This window comes from Camelus ferus, chromosome 1, assembly GCF_009834535.1.
Source record: "Camelus ferus isolate YT-003-E chromosome 1, BCGSAC_Cfer_1.0, whole genome shotgun sequence".
NCBI lineage: Eukaryota > Metazoa > Chordata > Mammalia > Artiodactyla > Camelidae > Camelus > Camelus ferus.
The window spans coordinates 59,794,054-59,814,188 of NC_045696.1; the positions used below are offsets into that span (position 1 = coordinate 59,794,054).

Sequence of the window (20,135 nt, forward strand, 5' to 3'; positions counted from 1 at the left end):
TTCTCTTTTAGTCAACATGAACAAAAATATCATTAAGAGATGAATGTTGGCACCAAGAATTCTCTAGTCATTGGCAAAGCTTTGGAACGTGTTCTATGACCATGCATCATGTCGTCTTTTCTCAAATATTAAGAAAGTGGGCATTTCAGAGAGGTGGCTTGGGAATTGGAGGAAGTAGGGATGAAAAATAGTATGGTAGTCTGCTGGTGGATGAGAGTTTATCGTTTGTTGGCTATTTAGATTTTCTTGATTTCATTAGTATCTTCATATTCCCATGACCAATCAAGTAAGCTTATCCCTCTCAGTCTTTGAAGTAGGACCTTCAACCTCATAGGTTACCTGTCATGTTTCCTATTTTTCCAGTTTGTGGCTGAGAACTGAACTGTAGGATGCATTTCCTATTGATCTAGAGGCACTGGTTTTTACCTTTTTATTTCTTCTTGAAACATTCTGCTTCATCCCAATTTCCTCCTTTGAAGTAGGTGTTTTTGGTTAGGAAGGGCACATTTAATTTTTTCCAGAGGAAAGTTATATACTAATGTGCATAATGAAGCACCTAGGAGAATTCAGGAGGACGAGAACTTTTGTACACGATTGGTGGGAGTAAATCAGAGAGCAGTTGGCAGTACCTAGTGAGGTTGGTGGTGTGTATATGCTAAAACCCAGTGGTTCCACCTTGAAACAGATGCTTTAGAGTTGAGAGCAGGACTACTCAATATGCTATCTGCAGATGGTGAAGGTTTGTGAGTTGTGCTTCTAGTCCACAGTGAGGCAAGTACAGAAAAAGAGAGCAAGCTTTTAGAGGCTTTTACAGCAATTTGATGTTCCATAACATCCGCCAGTGTGACTTTGTATTTTATAAAGGCATTGGCCCAAAACAGATTGGAAATAAGAAAAATGGGTCCTTTACCACAGGGAGTTTGGGAAGTATTGCCCTAGAGGAATTCTCACACATATGCAAAGAGACCTATACAGGGTTACGTATACTGCCTCTGTGTGTGTGTGTGTGTGTGTGTGTTTAACAACCTAAATGTCCCTTGTTAGGAAAATGTATTATAAATATCACAATATGTCCTATGAGAGAATATTATTCAACACTTAAAATGAATGAACTATATCAGCATGTGTGAACATGAACAATTCTAAGTCATTTTGAATAAAAGAGCAAGTGCAAAATGATACCTACATTATAATTATATATATAAATATAAAATACAAAGTAATACTATATTTGCATGTGAAGTAAATGTCTAACAACATGGACAGGAAAGCTGCACACCAAGTTCAGAAGAGAATTTAACTCTGGGAAGGAAAAATGGGGGATGAGATTGAGAATGAGTGAAAAAAAATTAAAAGGCTTTAACTACAGCTATAATCTTTTATTTCTTTTTTAAAAAGCTAAGCAAATGTGGCAGAAATGTTGCATTTATCTTATCTAGGTGGTGGGTACCTGGATGTTACACTTTTTCTATATTTCTATCTCAAAAATATCCCGTAGTAAAGTTAGCCTCAGAATATGATTTTTTTCTGATCAAGAAGCAAGTTGAACATGCCAGAACATCCAAAGAACTTTATTCCCTGAAGGATCCAGGGACACATTTATCTTCCCAGTGACTTAAAACCAGATATCAGCCTTATGGGCAGTTTTTATGCCTCAGGGTTACAGAGTAAGCCTTGGTTCAGAACCCTGGAGAGATGTAACAATGCCTGGATTCTGGTCCTAGCTTCATGACTGACTAATTTGTGACCATGGATTTCCCATATACAAGCTTTCTTCGCCTTATCTGTAAAAATTAGTGAGACTGAGATTATTTTCAGCATGGAGATTTTATAACATGTAAATTATATATAAATGTATATTTGAAATGTTACATAGACTAGCGACTTGATGTTCCTTTTTATAATAATTACAGAGGCTAAAAGAATATATGAAAATTGCATCCAGAAAATAAAATACTTAGAAATAAATCTGACCAAGGAAGTGAGACTTTTATGTGGAAAACTACAAAACACTGTCTAAGGAAATTAAATGTGATTTAAAGAAATGGAAAGATAGTCCCATGCTCTTGGATTGGAAGAATTAATATTGTTAAATGGCCATACTACCCAAAGCAATCTACAGATTTAATGTGATGCTTATCAAATTACCCAGGACATTTTTCACTGAACTAGAACAAATAATCCTAAAGTGTATATGGAATCACAAAAGACCCAGAATTGGCAAAGCAATACTGAAGAAAAAGAATGAAGCTGGAGGAATAACCCTCCCAGACTTAAGACAATACTACAGAGCTACAGTAATCAAAACAGCATGGTATTGGTACAAAAACAGACATAGTATCAGTGGAACAGAATAGAGAGCCTAGAAGTAAATCCATGAACTTTGGGTCAATTAATCTTTGACAAAGGAGGCAAGAACATGCAATGGAGTAAATACAGTTTGTTCAGCAAATGGTGTTGGGAAAACTGGACAGCTGCATGTAAATCAATGAAGTTAGAATACTCCCTCACACCATACACAAAAATAAACTCAAAATGGCTTAAAGACTTAAACATAAGACAAGACACTGTAAACCTCTTAGAAGAAAACATAGGCAAAACATTCTCTGACATAAATCTCAGCAATGTTCTCCTAGGGCAGTCTACCCAGGCAATAGAAATAAAAGCAAAAATTAATAAATGAGACCTAATTAAACTTACAAGCTTTTGCACAGCAAAGGAAACCATAAACAAAACAAAAAGACAACTGGAATGGGAGAAAATATTTACAAAAGATGAGACTGACAAGGGCTTGACTTCCAGAATATATAAACAACTCATACAACTTAGTAAGAAACAAACAACTAAATCCAAAAATGGGCAGAAGACCTAAACAAGCAATTCTCCAGTGAAGAACTACAAATGGCCAATAGGCACATGAAAAAATGCTCAATATCGCTAACTATCAGAGAAATGCAAATCAAAACTACAGTGAGGTATCACCTCACACCAGTCAGAATGGCCATCATTCAAAAGTCCACAAATGATAAATGCTGGAGAGGGTGTGGAGAAAAGGGAACACTCCTGCACTGTTGGTGGGAATGTAGTTTGGTGCAGACATTATGGAAAACAGCATGGAGATTCCTTAAAAGATTAAAAATAGACTTACCATATGATCCAGCAATCCCACTCCTGAGCATGTATCCAGAGGGAACCTTAATTCAAAAAGATTCATGTACCCCAATGTTCATAGCAGCACTATTTACAATAGCCAAGATATAGAAACATCCTAAATGTCCATCAACAGATGACTGGATAAAGAAGATGTGGTATATTTATACAATGGAATACTACTCAGCCATAAAAAAGAATAAAATAATACCATTTGCAGCAACATGAATGGACTTGGAGATTGCCATTCTAAGTGAAGTAAGCCAGAAAGAGAAAGAAAAATATCATATGATATCACCTATATGTAGAATCTTAAAAAAAGGAAAAAAGACAAACTTATTTACAAAACAGAAACAGACTCACAGACATAGAAAACAAACTTACGGTCACCAGGAGCGGAAGGGGTGGGAAGGGATAAATTGGGAGTTTGAGATTTGCAGATACTAATATATATAAAATAGATAAACAACAAGTTTATACTGTATAGCATAGGGAACTATATTTAATATCTTGTAACTTAAGGTAAAAAAGAATATGAAAACAAATATATGTATGTTCATGTATGACTGAAGCTGTACACCAGAAACTGACCCAACATTGTAAACTGACTATACTTCAATAAATATATATGTATATATATATATATATACACACACACACACACACAAAAGAGAATACATGGAATAAACAGATGTAGGAATAGATTAAATATATGTGCAGTGGAGTCAGATCTGGGTTTTAATCTTGCCTCTCTGCCACTTACCAACGATGACCCTTGGTTTCCTGGAGGACTATTTCCTAAGATAATAATCTTACTACATAGTACCTATCCCAGCTTGGGAAGATTTAATAAGATAACAGTATTACTGTTGTTGTTGTTACAAATTAGTCAATTAACTGTTGTGCCTGGAAAGGTACTAGAATAAATTCTCAAACAGCTCATTGCAGCCGTCTTCCAAAAATGGGATGAACCTAACATGCCAGTTACTCTTTAGAGTCGCAATGAACTAAGCACACATTTTCTGGACTAAATGATGGCACGTTCTTTTGTAACCGTGCATCCAAAATAATTTAGAAATGGCCCTGTCTCAGTACAGGACCCTAACGAGATGATGCATTACAGCTTGCTTCCAGCTCTTGAATGCTCTTTCGCGTGGGCTGTGGGTGGATGGCCCTAATTGTTTACACAGAATAAACCTGAAACAACAAAACTAAGATTGTAACTCTTGATTTTCAATTGTACTTTATGATATGTACGCTTGCCATTAATTTGTACCGAATGTACCAAAGCAGGACCAGATGACCGAAAAGAAGAATGATCAGTCAAAATTTGCACTGGTAAATCTCAAAACCAGGCTATGGAACAGAAAATTTGGGCAGTCATCCTTCTTGCTTAGTAACACAAGGCACAGTTAATGTGGCTGGGCCTCTAGCTCTGCTGTCACGACACATGCTGATAAAGCTACATTTTGAAGGCTTGGATTTAAGAGAGCCTTGTGATACCACAGGGGCCTGGTGACTGAAATCTTCTGCAGCTTATCAGCAGAAAGATAAGAGAAGCCCTGGTTCCACCACCAGTGCGGTGGAGATGTTTATCACTCAGTCTTCTGAGAACAGGAGTCTGACCCATGCCAAACACTTCAGAAATAATGTCAACATACTCAAGACATAGCCAGCACAGAGTTCTCCGAGATAAGATTACCACTTTGTCCTTAAAGGGATACCAGCCAAGTCAGTCGATCCCCAAATATTCCCTTAGCAGAGCAACCCTGTGAGTTATCCTTCATCCCAGGGGACTTGGGGAGCTCAATTTTTATAACACTACATGCAAATATTCTGCTGTTGTTTTCCAAAGTATGCACAAGACTCTAGCCATATCTAAGAGAGTTTCCACAGGGGCAAGAGCCTGAGCTTGGTTCCTCCAAAATCAGCCAGTTGTAGAAGCTGGAGGCAGCTCTCTGATTGGCAAAAGCATTTATCCATCTTATTTCAAGATTTTGTTTCTAGTGTATTGGCTATGTCTAGCCCTAGGGCTTCCAAGGCCGGGTTAGACCTCTAGTTGGGGTCTAGGATGAAGTCATTTTAGAAAAAGATGATTTAATCTTAGATGAGTAGGTGTAAAAAGCCTCTGTGATAATTTGTTCAAATACCTCGTCATACGGTTTAACTATCAATATGCAAACTGGCACCGGGGCGACAGGGCCCATCACGGGTTGAGCTGAAGCTGGTCAGGTCTTCTCCCAAGACCTTTTTGGCAATGAGAAGAAATAGCATAAGAGAGACAACCCATGTTTGATATGTCATCCAGACACTAACCATATCTCTTCCTGCTCTGAAACGCTTCACATTGATTGCTTTGTCCTCCCAGTGCACAGTCCTAGTGTGGCCTTCAGGATTCCAGTCCCTTGTGCCCAGGGCTGTGCTGTATGTAGTTACCGGATTAATTAAAAACCTACAGACAAAAGCCCTTTCTCTTGTGGCTTTTTTCAGTAGAATCTCACACTGAAGTTCATACTCCTCCAGTTCACTATTAAATGTTTTCACTATTCTTTCTATCCAGTGTCTCCTCCTCTGTTCATCTTTATTTCATTCAAAGGATCTACTTAAGGGCTGTGCTAACTTGTTCTTCCATTTTTCCTGCCTCTGTGCTTTCGTTCCCACTGTCTCCACTTTTGGAATTCCTTCTCCCTTCTCTTCTACTTGGACACATCTCTTCCATTAAACCTTTTCAGACCAGCCCTGCCAACACTGATCTGACCCTCCTCTGAACTCTGCTTCCTTATCTTCTAGGTCTGTGCCAGGCCTTTGGCAATTAATCACATACCGCTCTGGGGGCTTATCTTTATTTTGCATGTTCTGTCTTACTCTTTTGCTGTTCTCTTTCTTTCCCTGCCCCTCTCTCTGTCTCTGTCTCTGTCTCTGTCTCTGTCTCTCTCTCTCTCTGTGTGTGTGTGTGTGTGTGTGTGTATGTGTGTGTTTCTGTAGCTAGATAAGGGGCCTATGAAAATAAAGCCTGCGTCTTACACATCTTCAGAATATTCATAGGTGCTCCATGACGTTGCTTTTGGTTGATGGTTCTTGCTTGGGATGATGGGATTTAGTCCATGAAGGATGAAGTCTTTGTCTTCTGCCCACTGAGTGACTGTCAGTTGTTACCTCCCAGAGAGGGTTTCCTTGACCGGGATCTGCAGTTGGCCCCGCCATCCTGCCCTGTGTCCTGGCTTCCTGAGGATGGAGCTGCCTTACTCGCAGGCTGGCAACCTGCCTTAACTGCCCCTGACACGGCTATGTCTTCTGTTCTTTTCCCTCAGATGCATATTCTCATTCCTCAAGTGAAAACGGAGGCAAGTCCGAGTCTGTGGCCAACCTGCAGTCCCAGCCCTCCCTGAACTCCATCCACAGTTCCCCTGGTCCCAAGCGCTCTACCAACACCCTGAAGAAGTGGCTGACGAGTCCCGTGCGTCGGCTCAACAGCGGGAAAGCCGATGGAAACATCAAGAAGCAGAAGAAAGTACGAGATGGTCGGAAGAGCTTTGACCTGGGATCGCCCAAGCCTGGGGATGAGACGACCCCTCAGGGAGACAGCGCTGACGAGGTACTCACCCGAGGCCCTGGTGCCTGCCGTCAGGGAGGGGCTCCGACATACCTCCTCCTGGAGCCCTGGCAGGAACCCTCCCCTGGGTTTGTAACTAGCCAGTCTCTCGTTCCCAGGAGTTGGTCTTCTTGGGCCTGGGTGATCTTTGCATTCTCAAGACCTTGCCAGTCTGCTTTGTGACCCACTTAGAGACTAACCAGCACCAGGATATCCAGCGGATAGGCACCATTTTGCCACATTTGGAGACAGGGGCTTGGGCCCATGGGGTGCCAGCTGGCCACCAAGTCCCCAGACTCTGTTAGAGACTACACAAACCCTGCTGGGCCTGTTTAGAATAAGAATAAAAGGATGGAGATCGTTTCACTTGGAAAACAGATGGCTGTATTGGGAGATTAGGGCTGTTTTTGAGTATCTTGAGCAGTACCATATATAAAAGGGGGTAGATAATTCCTGGTTGCTCCAGAAGGGAGAATTATGATTAATAGGTGAAGGTTTGCAGTAGGCAAGGTTTCAGCTGAGAGAGGGAAGTTTACCAGGTGAACGGTGGGGCGGTTCATCAAGTGATGAAACAGGCCTTCCTGAGAACAAATGAACACCCATCCTGGAAGGGTGTCAGGCCGTCCTCACACGATGGTCTGAGAGACCTGTGTTAGCCGAGAGGCCACACTGAACAACAGCCTCTTACATCCCTTCCAAAGCTGAGGTTCTGTGATCAAAATATAGTGGCTATGTTTTGGTTGGGGAATGAGATAACTGTTTTATCTGGCAAACTAACCTACTCTAGTCACCGACGCGGCCAAGAAATTCTTCCTAATGTGTAACCAGAGTCTCTTTGTAAATTTACTCTGTCTGCCTTTTGTAACTCTGAAAGTAGGCAGGAGAGCCTGGTGATATCTAAACTGTGGTTTAATAGTCCTTCGAAAACTAAAAAAGTTAGTTTCTCTCTGACCGCTCTTTCAGCTTTCTCTTTTCCTGCCTAATCAGTAAGGTTTCCTGTGTGTGTGTGGTTTCCCCCGTCTGGTCCTCACTGTCCTTTGAGATGAGCAGGTGAGCCCATTCCACAGAGGAGCACACTGAAGCCGAGAAAATAGGAGTGTGTTAAGAGAGGAGGGTAGCTTATAATGTTACTTCTTAAAACACCCCAAGTCCTGAACCAACTGGCATCTTTAACTGTAGGAAACAGTGACTAATGCTGCTCTTTTGTTCTAGAAGAGCAAGAAGGGGTGGGGTGAAGATGAGCCAGATGAAGAGTCACACACCCCCCTCCCTCCGCCTATGAAGATCTTTGACAACGACCCCACGCAGGACGAGATGGTAGGACTTTTTCGCTTTCTCACTTGGAAAAGCAGTGTGTAAATCACGGGATTTCGTTGTGGGTGTGTGGTGGGGGTAGTGACACTCTCTCTCCCGTGTTACCTCTTACACCACGTGGGCCCGAAGCAATGCACATTCCGTCTGTATTTGGTAGGGGTCCCCCATCCCTGGAGGTCTGACTTCAGTCCGCACAGTGGAGGGGTGTGTGTAGAATTCGCAAAGTGGAAATCTGCCTAGTATCTCGCCCTGTTGATGGAGGGTAATGGCTCTGTCTTTGGAAGCAGCAGATCCAAAAAAAAAAAAAAAAAAAGACCTGTTTATCTCAAAAAGGAATCTGAGGTGCTTCAAGGTCATGATCATTTTGGTGTACCTGACTGTTCAACCTATGTTTCAGTAATTCTTTTCCTTACACACAACTCTGAGATCCAAATCACAGCAACCTCCAGCCAAGCCCAGTGCTGTTAAAATTCTGCAACCACAGCGTGAGGGATGGAGATGCTGCTAAGGGGCAGCTGTTGTCAAAGACTGCCAACCTGATATACCAGGTTGCCCCAGTTGTTTGATTTGCAAAATCCCTTGCTCACTGGTGTCTGAGACGCGAACATCCACCAAGCCTCTAAGCGCAGGGTGATCATCTCGATTGTTCTGGAACAGAGACTCAGGTTGGATGTGCTTCAGGTACTGGCTGAGGCTCGGTCAGGTCCCTGCTTTCATTGTGTGCCCCGTCACCGGCCTTCCTCACCAAGCACGCTCCCACTTCATCGTGCTTCTCCTGCCTCCTCTCAGTGTTGCTGTCCCAGTGGACACTGGAGGCTGAAGTGGTGATTTCAGTTTTTGATGGTCCTTTGCATTTGCTTTCCAGAGTGCTGTTTTATTGGGTTGGTGGTGGTGATTAGCCATCCCTCCAGGGTCTCCTGATGCTCTCCAGTGCTCTGCCCTGCAGTCGGCAGCCCCTTCAGGGCAGGGAGCAAACCTTTACACCACCACCCGGATACAATTCGGAAAGTATTGTGTGCAGATGCTTCGGTGTTCCTGGTGATATCCCAGGCCTTGCTTTAATTCTCCCTGCTTCGCGTTTGGATCGGTAGTGCCCAGACATTGGTTAAGGCCTTGCAATGTGCTAAGCTAGTGGGACATTGTCTAGGGACAGGCCCATGACTAAGAATGGTCACCGCCCTGCTCTGTGACTCACCCAGGAGAAACACACAGGTGTGGCCCTTTGTAAGATGATGTTGGTGGCCCTGGTCTCCAGGGCCAGCTCTGACTCTGGACTGATGGGAAGCAAAGTAGCAGGCAGCATGGCATGGTGCCCATCCAGGATTCCCAGGGGTGGAAATGCCTGTGCTTCGCCTTGAGATGGGAACCAGAACCTACTTACTGTGTTCCCAGAGGCCTCCTGTGAGATGTTTTAGAAACAGTGTTAGTGTGTGGGGGGAGCAGGGCGCTCAGGTCGCATTATCTGCCACCCCACACAGCCCTCCACGTGGCAGTGCCAGCTTGCACGAGATAAGTAGAGGTCACGAACCCTTCCCCTCGAATTCCCTCAAACACAATTTGTTTTGGGGAAAGGATGTTATGTTGTTTCTGGATAATTTTTAACAGAATGTGGACTTACCCTCGGACGTTTGTGTAACCCTGGAAAAGGGTTAGAGCAGGTGGCATTAGCCCCATTTTAGACACCTTAGCCTCCACGGTCCTGCTGTTTAATTTCTGAATGTTTCTTTTTCTGGAATATTTGGGAGTGGGATGAGCTTCAGAGATTCTAGCAAACGGAGTTGGATTTATTAAAATAATTTTTACCACTATGTTAAAAGAGTTTTTAAAAGATCGCCCATTCTCACGTACGATAGATTCCCCTCATTTGCTTCCATTTGTTCATATGCGTGTATGTTTTATTTTTATAATTATAATATGCATATGCTGTGTTCAAAATCCTATAGTTTTAATGTTTATAAAGTTAAATATTAGTAATGTTTAGTATTTCCTAAAATCTTATTAGTTTTACCTTCAGAACTATAATTTCAATAGCCAAGGTATTAAAATTATTTCACTTACTTGATGTATTTGATGTAATCTGCTTGACCAGCCTGTCTGGGGATATCCAAGGTTGTTGACTCTAGGTAATTCGGCTACAAATCACTCGGTGTATACAGCATTTGTTCTTTTGACTTCTGTCCTTGGAATAAGTTCCCGGGGTAAGATTACTAGATCAAAGTGTAGATAACCTGCATTTCCCAACAGACTTCAGCTCTTTTCCTGTGTTCCCCAGGAGAGAGTGTTGCTCTCGCTCTCTGTTAATTACATTTATTTGATTTTTTTGGCCCATCTCAGAAGCAAAGACCTAAAGTGAGTCTTAGATTAGACAACAAGAAGCTTCCTTTTTGAAGTTCTTCCCCTTAAGGGACAAATCTGAAGCCTGAGCCCAGCCAGGCCAGTCAGCTCACCACTCCCACAGTCACTAGCCCATGCGGCCTGGGCTCCGGGAACACCATTGCCCTCCGCCTTGAAGTGCAGGGCAGGGAGAAGCTCACACGTGCATGTAGGGTTAACCATTTCTCCCCCGAGTTTCTTCTCAGGTATGAGAAGGAAGGAAAAAAAATACCATCCCTCAGTGAGCTGGAATCCCCAGACCACTGAATGGACAGGCACCTGGGCCAGTCCTTAACTGCTGGTGTTGGGGGTGGGGGGAAGGAAGGCCCTGGGCTGGAGCCCTGTTTCACTGTGAATGGGATGGTCCCCGGTTGCTCCAGCGTGAGACACACAAGTCCTGCTAAAGCCCTTTATTACTTCCAAGTGTTTCAGTTTGGGGGCCTTACCAGGAAGAGCTGTGTTTGTGGAGGAGCGTGTGGAGTGTGTGTGTGTGTGTGTGTGTGTGTGTGTCTGTGTGTGTGTGTGTCTGTGTTTGTGTCTGTGCGTGTCTGTGTGTGTCTGTGTGTGTTGGGGGGGCAGTTTCTCGTCTACAAGTGCCCTGCCCCTAGAATTTCTACTTGACACACGATGACAATCTATATTTACCATCTTCATCTAAGTAGAGCAAGGACAATTTCTCTTCTTTGGACACAGCCGAGGAGGCTAGGCCTGTTGACCGCCCGTTTCCTGGAATGCCAGTGGGCAGCCCTGTAGTGGCCAGTCCTGTCACACACCGCCCCCCCCCCAGCCCCTGTTGCTGTCAGTGGGTGCAGCCCTTCCCTGTTGGCCTCCTGGGAACTCAGTGACCCCTCCCTCAGCTCCTCTGGAGGCCTGGCTAGGGAGAGCCTCGACCCACCCCTGCTCCGCTCCTGGCCAGAACTCCTGACAAGGGGTCAGACAGACTAGCCCCACACCCTCACTACCCCCCACCTTCTTCAATCATCTCTTCCCTCTAATCATAGAGCTTTGCTTCCCTTGCCTGCCTTGAGCTTTGGACTTGCGCCTTGAGCTTTGGACTTGCGTGTGGCTTCCTAATTGCTATTCTGCATTCCTCGCTAATCTGCTTTTCCTTTGCTGCTCAATGTCTTGCAGTCCTCCTCTTTGCTAGCAGCCCGGCAGGCTTCCACCGAAGTACCGACTGCTGCAGACCTTGTCAGTGCAATAGAACAGTTGGTCAAAAGCAAGCTGGTAAGTGGGGTCCTGGAGGCAGTTCTGTGTGTCTCACCTCCATGCGGCTCCCGGGGCCTTACATCTCTCTGCCATGGTCTCCTTTGCACCTTTCCTCATTTCTCCTATAGGATTGTTTCCAGCTAACGATGGTTTCTAAAAAGCTGCACCCCAAAGTCCTTTTTGGCTTTGTTTGAGAATGGGCGTGGGCAATTAACAGGTCCTTTTGGGATTGTGACATTGATGAAAGGTGAAAAGTATCCAAGACAAAACAGCCTCCCTGTAAGCCTGGTCCCCTGGCCAACAGGGAAATGGACTGATGTGTGTCTGGTTAGCCCTGGAGCTAACTATGCTGCTGAGACACAGAACATGGATTGGATCTTTGAAAACACTGGATTATTTGGATAGTTTTATTGGGGGACCTCAGATAGTTTTCTAGCTCGCAAAGTCTTGCAAAAGTAGATTGCTGATTATAAAGGGGAATGGGCTAAAGTATGCAGACACCTCGTCACAAGAAATTAATGGAGATGGTGCATGTCCCCATCATGAGAGTATGCCACTGAAAACCGGTCTAGCTTGTGACGGTCTCATGGACCAGTCAGACCGTTGGAGAGAAGTTATGGGTCTGAGCTCATTTAGGGTTTCGGCATAATGCTGGTGAAAGAGCTCCTTTCTGGTGTTTTCTTTTTTAACATTTTTTTAACTTTATGAATTTATTTTACAATATCATATTTTTAAATTGAAGTATAGTTGATGTATAATATTACATGTTCCAGGTATACAATATAGTGATTCACGATTTTTAAAGGTTATACTCCATTTATAGTTATTATAAAATGTTGGCTGTATTCCCCATGCTGTGCAGTACATCCTTGTAGCTTATTTTATACCTGATAGTTTGTCCCTCTGAATCCTCCACCTCCATCTTGCCCCTTCCCCTCCCCTCTCCCCACTGGTGACCACTAGTTCCATCTGTGAGTCTGTTTCTTTTCTGTTATATTCACTAGTTTGTTGCATTTTTTCAGATTCCACATGTAAGTGACATCTTACAGTATTTGTCTTTCTTTGTCTGAATTATTTCACTTAGCATAATGCCCTCCAAGACCATCCATGCTGTACACCAGAAACTAATACAATATTTTAAATCAACTGTACAGCAATTAAAAAGCAAAGCAAACAGACAACCCATTTAAAATATGGGTAGAAGAACTGAAGAGACATTTTTCCAAGAGGAAATGCAGATGGCCAACAGGAACGTGAAAAATTTCTCAACATCACTAATATCAGGGAAATGAAAACCAAAATCACAATGAGACACCATCTCACACCTGTCAGAATGGCCATTATCAAAAAGAATATAAATAACAAATGTTGGCAAGGATGTGGGGAAAAGGGAAACCTTGTACACTGTTGGTGGGAATGTAAATTGGTGCAACCACTATGGAAAACAGTATGGAGGTTTCTCAAAGACCTAAAAATAGAACCACCATATGGCTCAGCAATTCCACTCCTGGGCATATATCCAAGAAAAAAAAAAAATTAATTCAAAAGGAGCTCATTTTTTGGATAGCTTGTTTGAGTAGGACTGTTCTTCTACTCCCATATTTTCACTCCCATATTTTAAGTGTATCACTACAGGATGACAATTTGAAGCATTTTCCTTTCCTTTGCTATCATCCATGTTACTCATTTGGTTTTTCCTGCAACTCTCATTAGGATAAATGTGCTTCCGCCAGACTTCTGTTGGGCAGTCCTGTTAATCAGCACCATTTAAACCCTTCTCCACTTGGTCCAAGAATTAAAGGAAAGTGGTGGATGCTCTCTGGGGAAGGCTGCCTGATAATAATTTTGATTACAGTAACTCCCTTTTCAAATATCCCAACTTACAGAGTACCAATGAAATTTAACACATACGGCTTTCTTCTTCTCTTTCTAATTTTCCTTCCTAATTAAAAAAAAATTAGCTGATATTTTAGTGCTAGTGTCAAACTCCTGAAGGTTGGTTTTCCCACCATCTCTGCCTGTCTCAAGGGTGGGAGTTGAGTGCTCTTGTGGGCACTACCTTGACTTTTCAAAGCCCATCTCCCTGATCACTCTTCACTTACTTGCCTTTTCTCTCCACCCTGATCCATACGTCCTCTTCATTCTCCAGATAACCATTCAAATTTTTTTCCTTAAAAAATCATCTGTTTATTTGCATTTTCTCTTTCACCACCTGGGCAAGGGCCCTGACCTCATGCCCAGAGTAGCTGTTGCTTAATCCTTCTCCACCCTCATCTGCCTCCCAGCCTCACTCCATCATTGCCTCCCTCCTCAGTGAGGGCTCCCTGCCTCCTTCTTGCCGGTATAAGCAGTGGTCTCCAGTGTGGGGGCACCTTGAGGTATGCAAGATGGGTTTTTGAGGTGCTGAAGGAAAACATTAGAATCTCTTTAACTCATCATTTTTAAGTGGTTTTGTATATCTTTTATTATGTGCATAATGATAACACAGGAGTACAGAAATTAATTTATAAATAAGTTGCATGTTTTGGGAGTGCATGATCAAAATTGGGTTTACTAATTAAAGTATATAATCAGAGTTTGGAGAGCCCTGTCCCATGGGAAAAGTCCACAGTTACCCAGGAGTCTCATGTTTTGAAGTCTATTCTCCAAACTACATTTGCAACACCCACGTATGATTCTGGCAGAGGGACTCTGCTCCAACCAAATTGGTTTCTTCACTATCCCCCAACATGCGTTTGGCTTTCCTTCACCCTTATGTCTGTTCATACCACCCTACTTGCCTGGAATGTTCTTCCTCTTATTTTGGCTTATCTAAAACACAATAGCCCTTCAGGGTCCCACTCAGATCCCATTTCTGCACAGGGCTTTCCCTGACCAGCCCAGACGAGATCTCTTCTGCAGTCCCACAGCAGTTTCTGTGTAAGCCACCAACTGCCCGGGACAGCTCTTAGACAGTCCCGTTGTGTTATTTGTTAAAATATCTTCATCTTTTCATTTGCAGCTTACCTCTGCAGCTAAACGATGAGTCATTTAGGACTTCATTTTCTCCTCCTTGTATTAGTGTGCACAAATCTTTGACATTTACATCAGTGAACACTTGTTTCCAAAAATCTGTATTTTTTCATGTTTTGGGTTACCTTTTTCCTACTACTGCTGTTTACGTTAGCCTGTCAGGAGCCTCTACAGGCCTCGAGTTTGTGTGATCAGTGTTAAACATGTGAGTGAAGATGCTCAGAAGCCCCATAAGAGCAAGGGTCCCAGAGGAGAGGGAGTGTAGGGGGGTGTTGGAATTGATCGGCCCTGTAACAGGCTCTCAGCAAATAGCTTTTGGATGAATGGTCTTCCTGTGGTGATCTTACCGTAATAAGGGCTTTAACATCTTCCACCAAGAGCTGCTTTTTGAGGACTTGCAGTGAGCCCAGAATTACAGAGATTTCTTTGGCCAAACACATAAAACCAAGCCTATGCCACGGAAAGAAATGAGAGGGCAGTGGTTTGGTTTCTCAGAAGCTTCTAACCAAAATTTGATCCTTTCTCCTTTCCTCTACTTTCTCTTTCTCCTCATCCCAGTCCGTAGCCACTGTGGGGTAGCGAGGGAGCACCAGGAGGTGGTTGTTACCTCAGCCGTATTTGAGAATTCTGAGTTGCATCTTCACCCCACAAGACTGATATGCCCATCCCTCGTGAGCTTGTTAACTTAGGAGAAGAAAAAATCTAGGGCCCATAAAAGTTCTGGCGTTTTTATTTGACTGTAAGTACAATAGTGTGCCAGCTGCCAAAACAGCCAGTGCGGCCATCATAGGCTGGGCTGATGACAGTGCAACGTACGGGTTGAGGGGAGTAACGGCCCCATTGTACTCAGAGCTCTTCAGACCACACCTGTCGTGAGTTGTGTGTGAGTCATGTGTTAGGTTCTGAATGCAGCATTCTAAAATGTTCTTGAACTCAACAGAAGGGCCCTGGAGGAGGTAACCAATATCATGTGGTCCATGTTATTTAAAGGAAAGTTGAAGACACCAAACTGAAGTATGGGGAGGAGTTAGGAGAGAGAAGACACACAAGAGCTGTCTTCCAAAAACTGAGCATTACTAGGGGAAGGAAGGGCTGGTCTCATTCTTGGTGGCTCCACAGGACAGAACCTGTGCGTGGAAGTTAGTTCAATATAAGAAGAACTAATAAGGTCATTCCCAATTTACAGAGTCTGGAAATGTTACAGGAGCATCTGGTATACTTGGACTTCTGTATCTAAGGCTTAGATTCTTTGTGCTTTCTTTTTTGGTTGCTCAAGAGATGGCACCAAATTCTGTAGTTAGAATTCATTTGGCGCCCCCCCCCCCCCGCCCTAAAGCCATGAGATCCTTTGTGTCCCTGAGTCCCAAAGCTGCCCTTGGTGCTTTATGGTCACATGATCATACCAATACTATGGCCTCGAGGAGCTGTGACCTCTGCTGCTGGAGAGCTGCTGTTAGGGAACCAGAGCAGGTGCTCCCCACTCACCTGCAGTGCAGATAAAACCCCAAGACTCCCCCAGAAACTCTTGGCGAGTCCCTCTAGACATGAATGGACACTTCTGAGTTTTCACCTGCCAACCCTGGTCTTTAATCAATGTTTTATTTACCAAGAGAGCAGCTCCACCCACCTCCCCCCAAATAGAGCTAAAATACTTCTTCTAGTTTTGTATTAAGGGATTGTCTTCAAGCCAGGAATAAGGACTCCCCCTGCTTTTCCTGTGTGCTTTTTAATAAAGCTTTTCCTGGACATACGGGGTGCTGGTGGTGCTGATGGTATTGAGTGTGTAAGGACTCAGAAGACCTAGGTGTTGGTCCTGCCTCTACTATTTACTGTGTAGCCCTGGGCAAGTTTCTTAGTCAGCTTGAGTCTCTCACTTATCAACAGTGATGTTTTGTCCACCTGGGTCTAATCTCAAGAGAGTTACGGTGATGACCGAGTAAGGTGTGAATGTGCTTTGTTAGCTTGATAAGTGAGCATCCCACACATGTTAGCTCTTAGCCGCCTCATTTGCATTGTGAAGGGCAGGGAAAGGCAACCTTGTCATTCTTTATCTTCCGTAATCACACCTGGGGCACAGGGACACAGTATTTGTCAGTCAATAGATCAGTGAATGGGTGACTGTTGTAGGGTAATAGCTTAACAATCTATATGATTTGGTTTTATTCCTCAAGCTTGAGGAGCAAGAGCTTCCTGGTCATGTGAGAGCCTACAGTGCCTCTGAAAAGCCCAGGATTCCACCTGCTTGAGATGAAAGACTGAGCTCCTAGAAAGAAAGCCTCCTGCCGGAGCTCTTGTCTTCAGGTGGCACATTGCAGTAGTTCATTGGGCTCAGGATGACACTGATAGACCCTTGGCTGATAATCTTCTGTTTTCAGGAAAGCGACCGATCAAGGCTGAGCTCTTGGTTGGTCTACCTGGTAGCCTGGCATCCTGAGAATTAGTCCTGCCTGCTTCAAGCAAAGCTTCCTGCCCTCTGGTTCCTGCCCTACTTTGATAGCATTTCCCTCCCTAGGTCCCCCTGGTGGGCCACAGAACATGGCGAGGGCCAGGCTGCGCTTGTGTGTGCGCTTTGCTCTCCTCTAGATGAATCAGCTTGCTTCATCAGACATGAGACAGCGTTAGCAGAGGTTCACAGTCCAGATAGGGGGTAATGACGGCCCCATCATATCCGTTGTGGAGGTGTGTGCTTTCAGGAACTGGTTCCTCTGGCATCCCTCTGTGGAAGACATTCCTGAGCTAGTTGAAAGAGAATAGTTTGGATTTCCACCACAAAGGTTTAACCCCAAGTCACAAACCTGAAATGTCATTTGCCTGGAAAATCCAGACTTCAGTTTTTCTACTGTAAAATGTCTTTTCCTACTCCTATCCCCAATTTGCCTGGGAATGACTGAGCTCTAATACTTTTTGTTGGAGGATTTTATACTAATTTTTATAAAAGGGTGGGGCAGCTTGGAGGCTGGTGTGGTAGGTGGTGCTGGACCAGCTCCCTTACCTGTTATTTTATCAGATGAACTTTGACCTCTCCCCAAGAATTTCATTTAGAATTCTGTTGAGTTTCATTCACTAAATTCTTGGATTCCTGCTATGTGCTAGTCCTACCAGCACAGAACCTTCCTTAATGGAGCTCACAGTGTAGGGTTAATGCTCACAATCCTTTCCTGCCTGGACTGTTGCAACCATTTCCTCCCTCATTTCAGTCTCACATCTCTTTATGTGACTACCAGAGGGATCTTGCTTTTCTTTCATTTTTTTCCTTTTTTAAAAAAAAAAACTTTAATAGTTCTTTTCTGACTAATAAAAGCATTAGATGCTCATTCAAGAAAAATTGGAACAATAAGAGTTTAAACACAAATAATCTCCTAACATCATCTAGATACATTCAGTGTTAAAATTTAGATGTATTTTCTCCTAGACCCTTTTTAAAATAATGTAGTTAATCACAGAGTATATAAAATTTAAGTCCTATTTTCCTTTACTGTCATATCTGAGCTATTTTCCCAAGTCATGAAAAGCTCTTAGGAGCATTCAGACTGATCTTTCTAAAACTTAAATTCAATCATGTTAACTTCCTTGCTTAAAATTCTCCCATCATTGGTCTTAGAAAGTAAAGTCTCTACTTCTCTTTTTTTTTCTTTAATTGAAGTATGTTTGATTTACAATCTTGTGTTTAGGTGTAGAGCATAGTGATTCAGGGAATTTTGCAGATTATGTATGCTACACACAGGGCTCCTTGTGATCTGATCCCTGTGTACTTCTTCAGGGTTATCTGTTTCACTCCCTACCTCTTCTCTCCCTAGTACCCACTCCCTGCAACTGATATAACACAGTTACTTGCCAGTCCCTCACTCCTCCCACTTCACAGGCTATACCCTACCTACACCAGGCAGCTTTCAGCTTCCCCAGGCTGCCCTATGCAGTTTCACAACTTGATCCTTTACTCTCAGTGCTGCTTCTGCCTGGAACATCCTCCCACTGGTGTATCCAGTGAAATCCTTTCCACTTCTCAATCCTCAGTTCAAGCACTGCCCCTTCCATTAAGCCTTTCCCTTCCTGCCCCACCCCACCATAAAGCTGCGTGCCCCTTTTATTCATCCCCCACAGTACCCTCCTGTCTAGAAGAATGCCCATTGTAACTTGGATTATGGTGGGCAGGGAACCATATCTTATCCATCTTCATTTCTCCAGCAGTTTGCAAATATTCAGCATGTTGTAGAAGCACAATAAATGTTTGCCTGAGTACAAACAAATGATCGGTCAAATGAATGCTGTTCACAGGGTGTGTAAAGGGCGCTTCTGGGAGCCCAGAGGAAGGGCATTTTATGGGTACGTGATCCAAGATCGAGCTGACAGGCAACGTGTTCTTTTTTTTATTGTGGGGACAGCCTTCCTCCATACTTAATATGGTTTTTTGAATTCTGTTTGCATTTCTGTTCCCTGACCTCGCATCGGCTGTAGGAGCACCCATTGGCAACATTTACTGCTTCCTCCTTTGTACACCTATTCCTTTGTCTTCTGAGACTGCTGTGGCCCTGAATCCCAGACAGGGCAGAAGTCCTCCCTGTGGCTGCCCAGCTCACCACTCATCCACCAGCCACCTTGTACCCCCCACCAGGAGCAGCACAGACAGTTGCAGGTCAACCCTACTTAACTTGGCTGGAACCCCGTGTCCCAACTCTAGCCCAGGCAGCGAGGTCCTCAGAGGGAATCACTTTTGAATTATTGTAAGTATTTATAGCCAGTGCCACTATTTGAGACAGATCACCCAGCATACAGCTTAATCAAACCCTGTATTTCCCTCTTCTTCTCTCACTGCCTTGCCTTCCTCAGCTCCATCCCAGAGACTCTTTCCCCAGATATAACTTGGGCTCCTTTGCCCATAACAGGTCAGGCAGGAGAAGATGGAACATATTTCCTCGTGTGACACCTTGGACTTTCCAGGTGTCCTTCATTCTGTAGAAGAGACGAGAGCAGAGCAGCCAAGCGGGATGGTCCCCAGGAGGGCCTTGCAGCAGACATGTGAGCCTGTTTCCCAGGCCTTGCAGCCAGCACCCTGCCAGCCAACAGGCTGCAGAACAAAGGCTGGAACAGGACAGTGGGGACAGGGGGAGGGGAAGTAAAAGGCATGTAATCAGATCAGTCACCAGCTGAGTCCATCTGGGTCCATCTGGGGAGCCTGTCCCTGGTGATGGCACTAGGGGACATGGCACATGTCGTTGGAAAGCCCATCTGTCCGGTGGCTTGTCAAGCCTCAGCACCAGACACTCATTTCCTTAATCACTGGCTACAGATCCTGAATCTGTAAATTTAGCTAAACTCTTCTTGACCTTTCTGTATTTTTAGCCTGTGCTCCTTCTCTGGAGGACAACTTCCATGGTTGATTACTTGTTCTGTGAAATACCTTTATGTCAAGTTTAAAGAAAGCTCTCAAGCTTGAAGACCCTGTCCTCTTAATTCTAGTGTCTAGTGTTGATACCACATTCATGTT

The 20,135-nt window shown here is 43.8% G+C and overlaps 1 protein-coding gene across 20 annotated transcripts in view; it reads left to right on the forward strand.

Annotated features, from left to right (window-relative positions):
- KALRN (kalirin RhoGEF kinase) overlaps positions 1-20,135 on the forward strand; it is a 616,045-nt gene that overhangs the window by 532,513 nt on the left and 63,397 nt on the right. For 10 of the 20 annotated variants that reach the window (XM_032480571.1, XM_032480620.1, XM_032480598.1 and 7 more), the window contains 3 exons: positions 6,462-6,745; positions 7,955-8,059; positions 11,561-11,656. In XM_032480571.1, coding sequence (XP_032336462.1) covers positions 6,462-6,745; positions 7,955-8,059; positions 11,561-11,656 — 485 coding nt within the window. The remainder of the gene's footprint in view (positions 1-6,461; positions 6,746-7,954; positions 8,060-11,560; positions 11,657-20,135) is intronic. The other 10 variants (XM_032480647.1, XM_032480684.1, XM_032480756.1 and 7 more) reach the window with 3 other exon arrangements.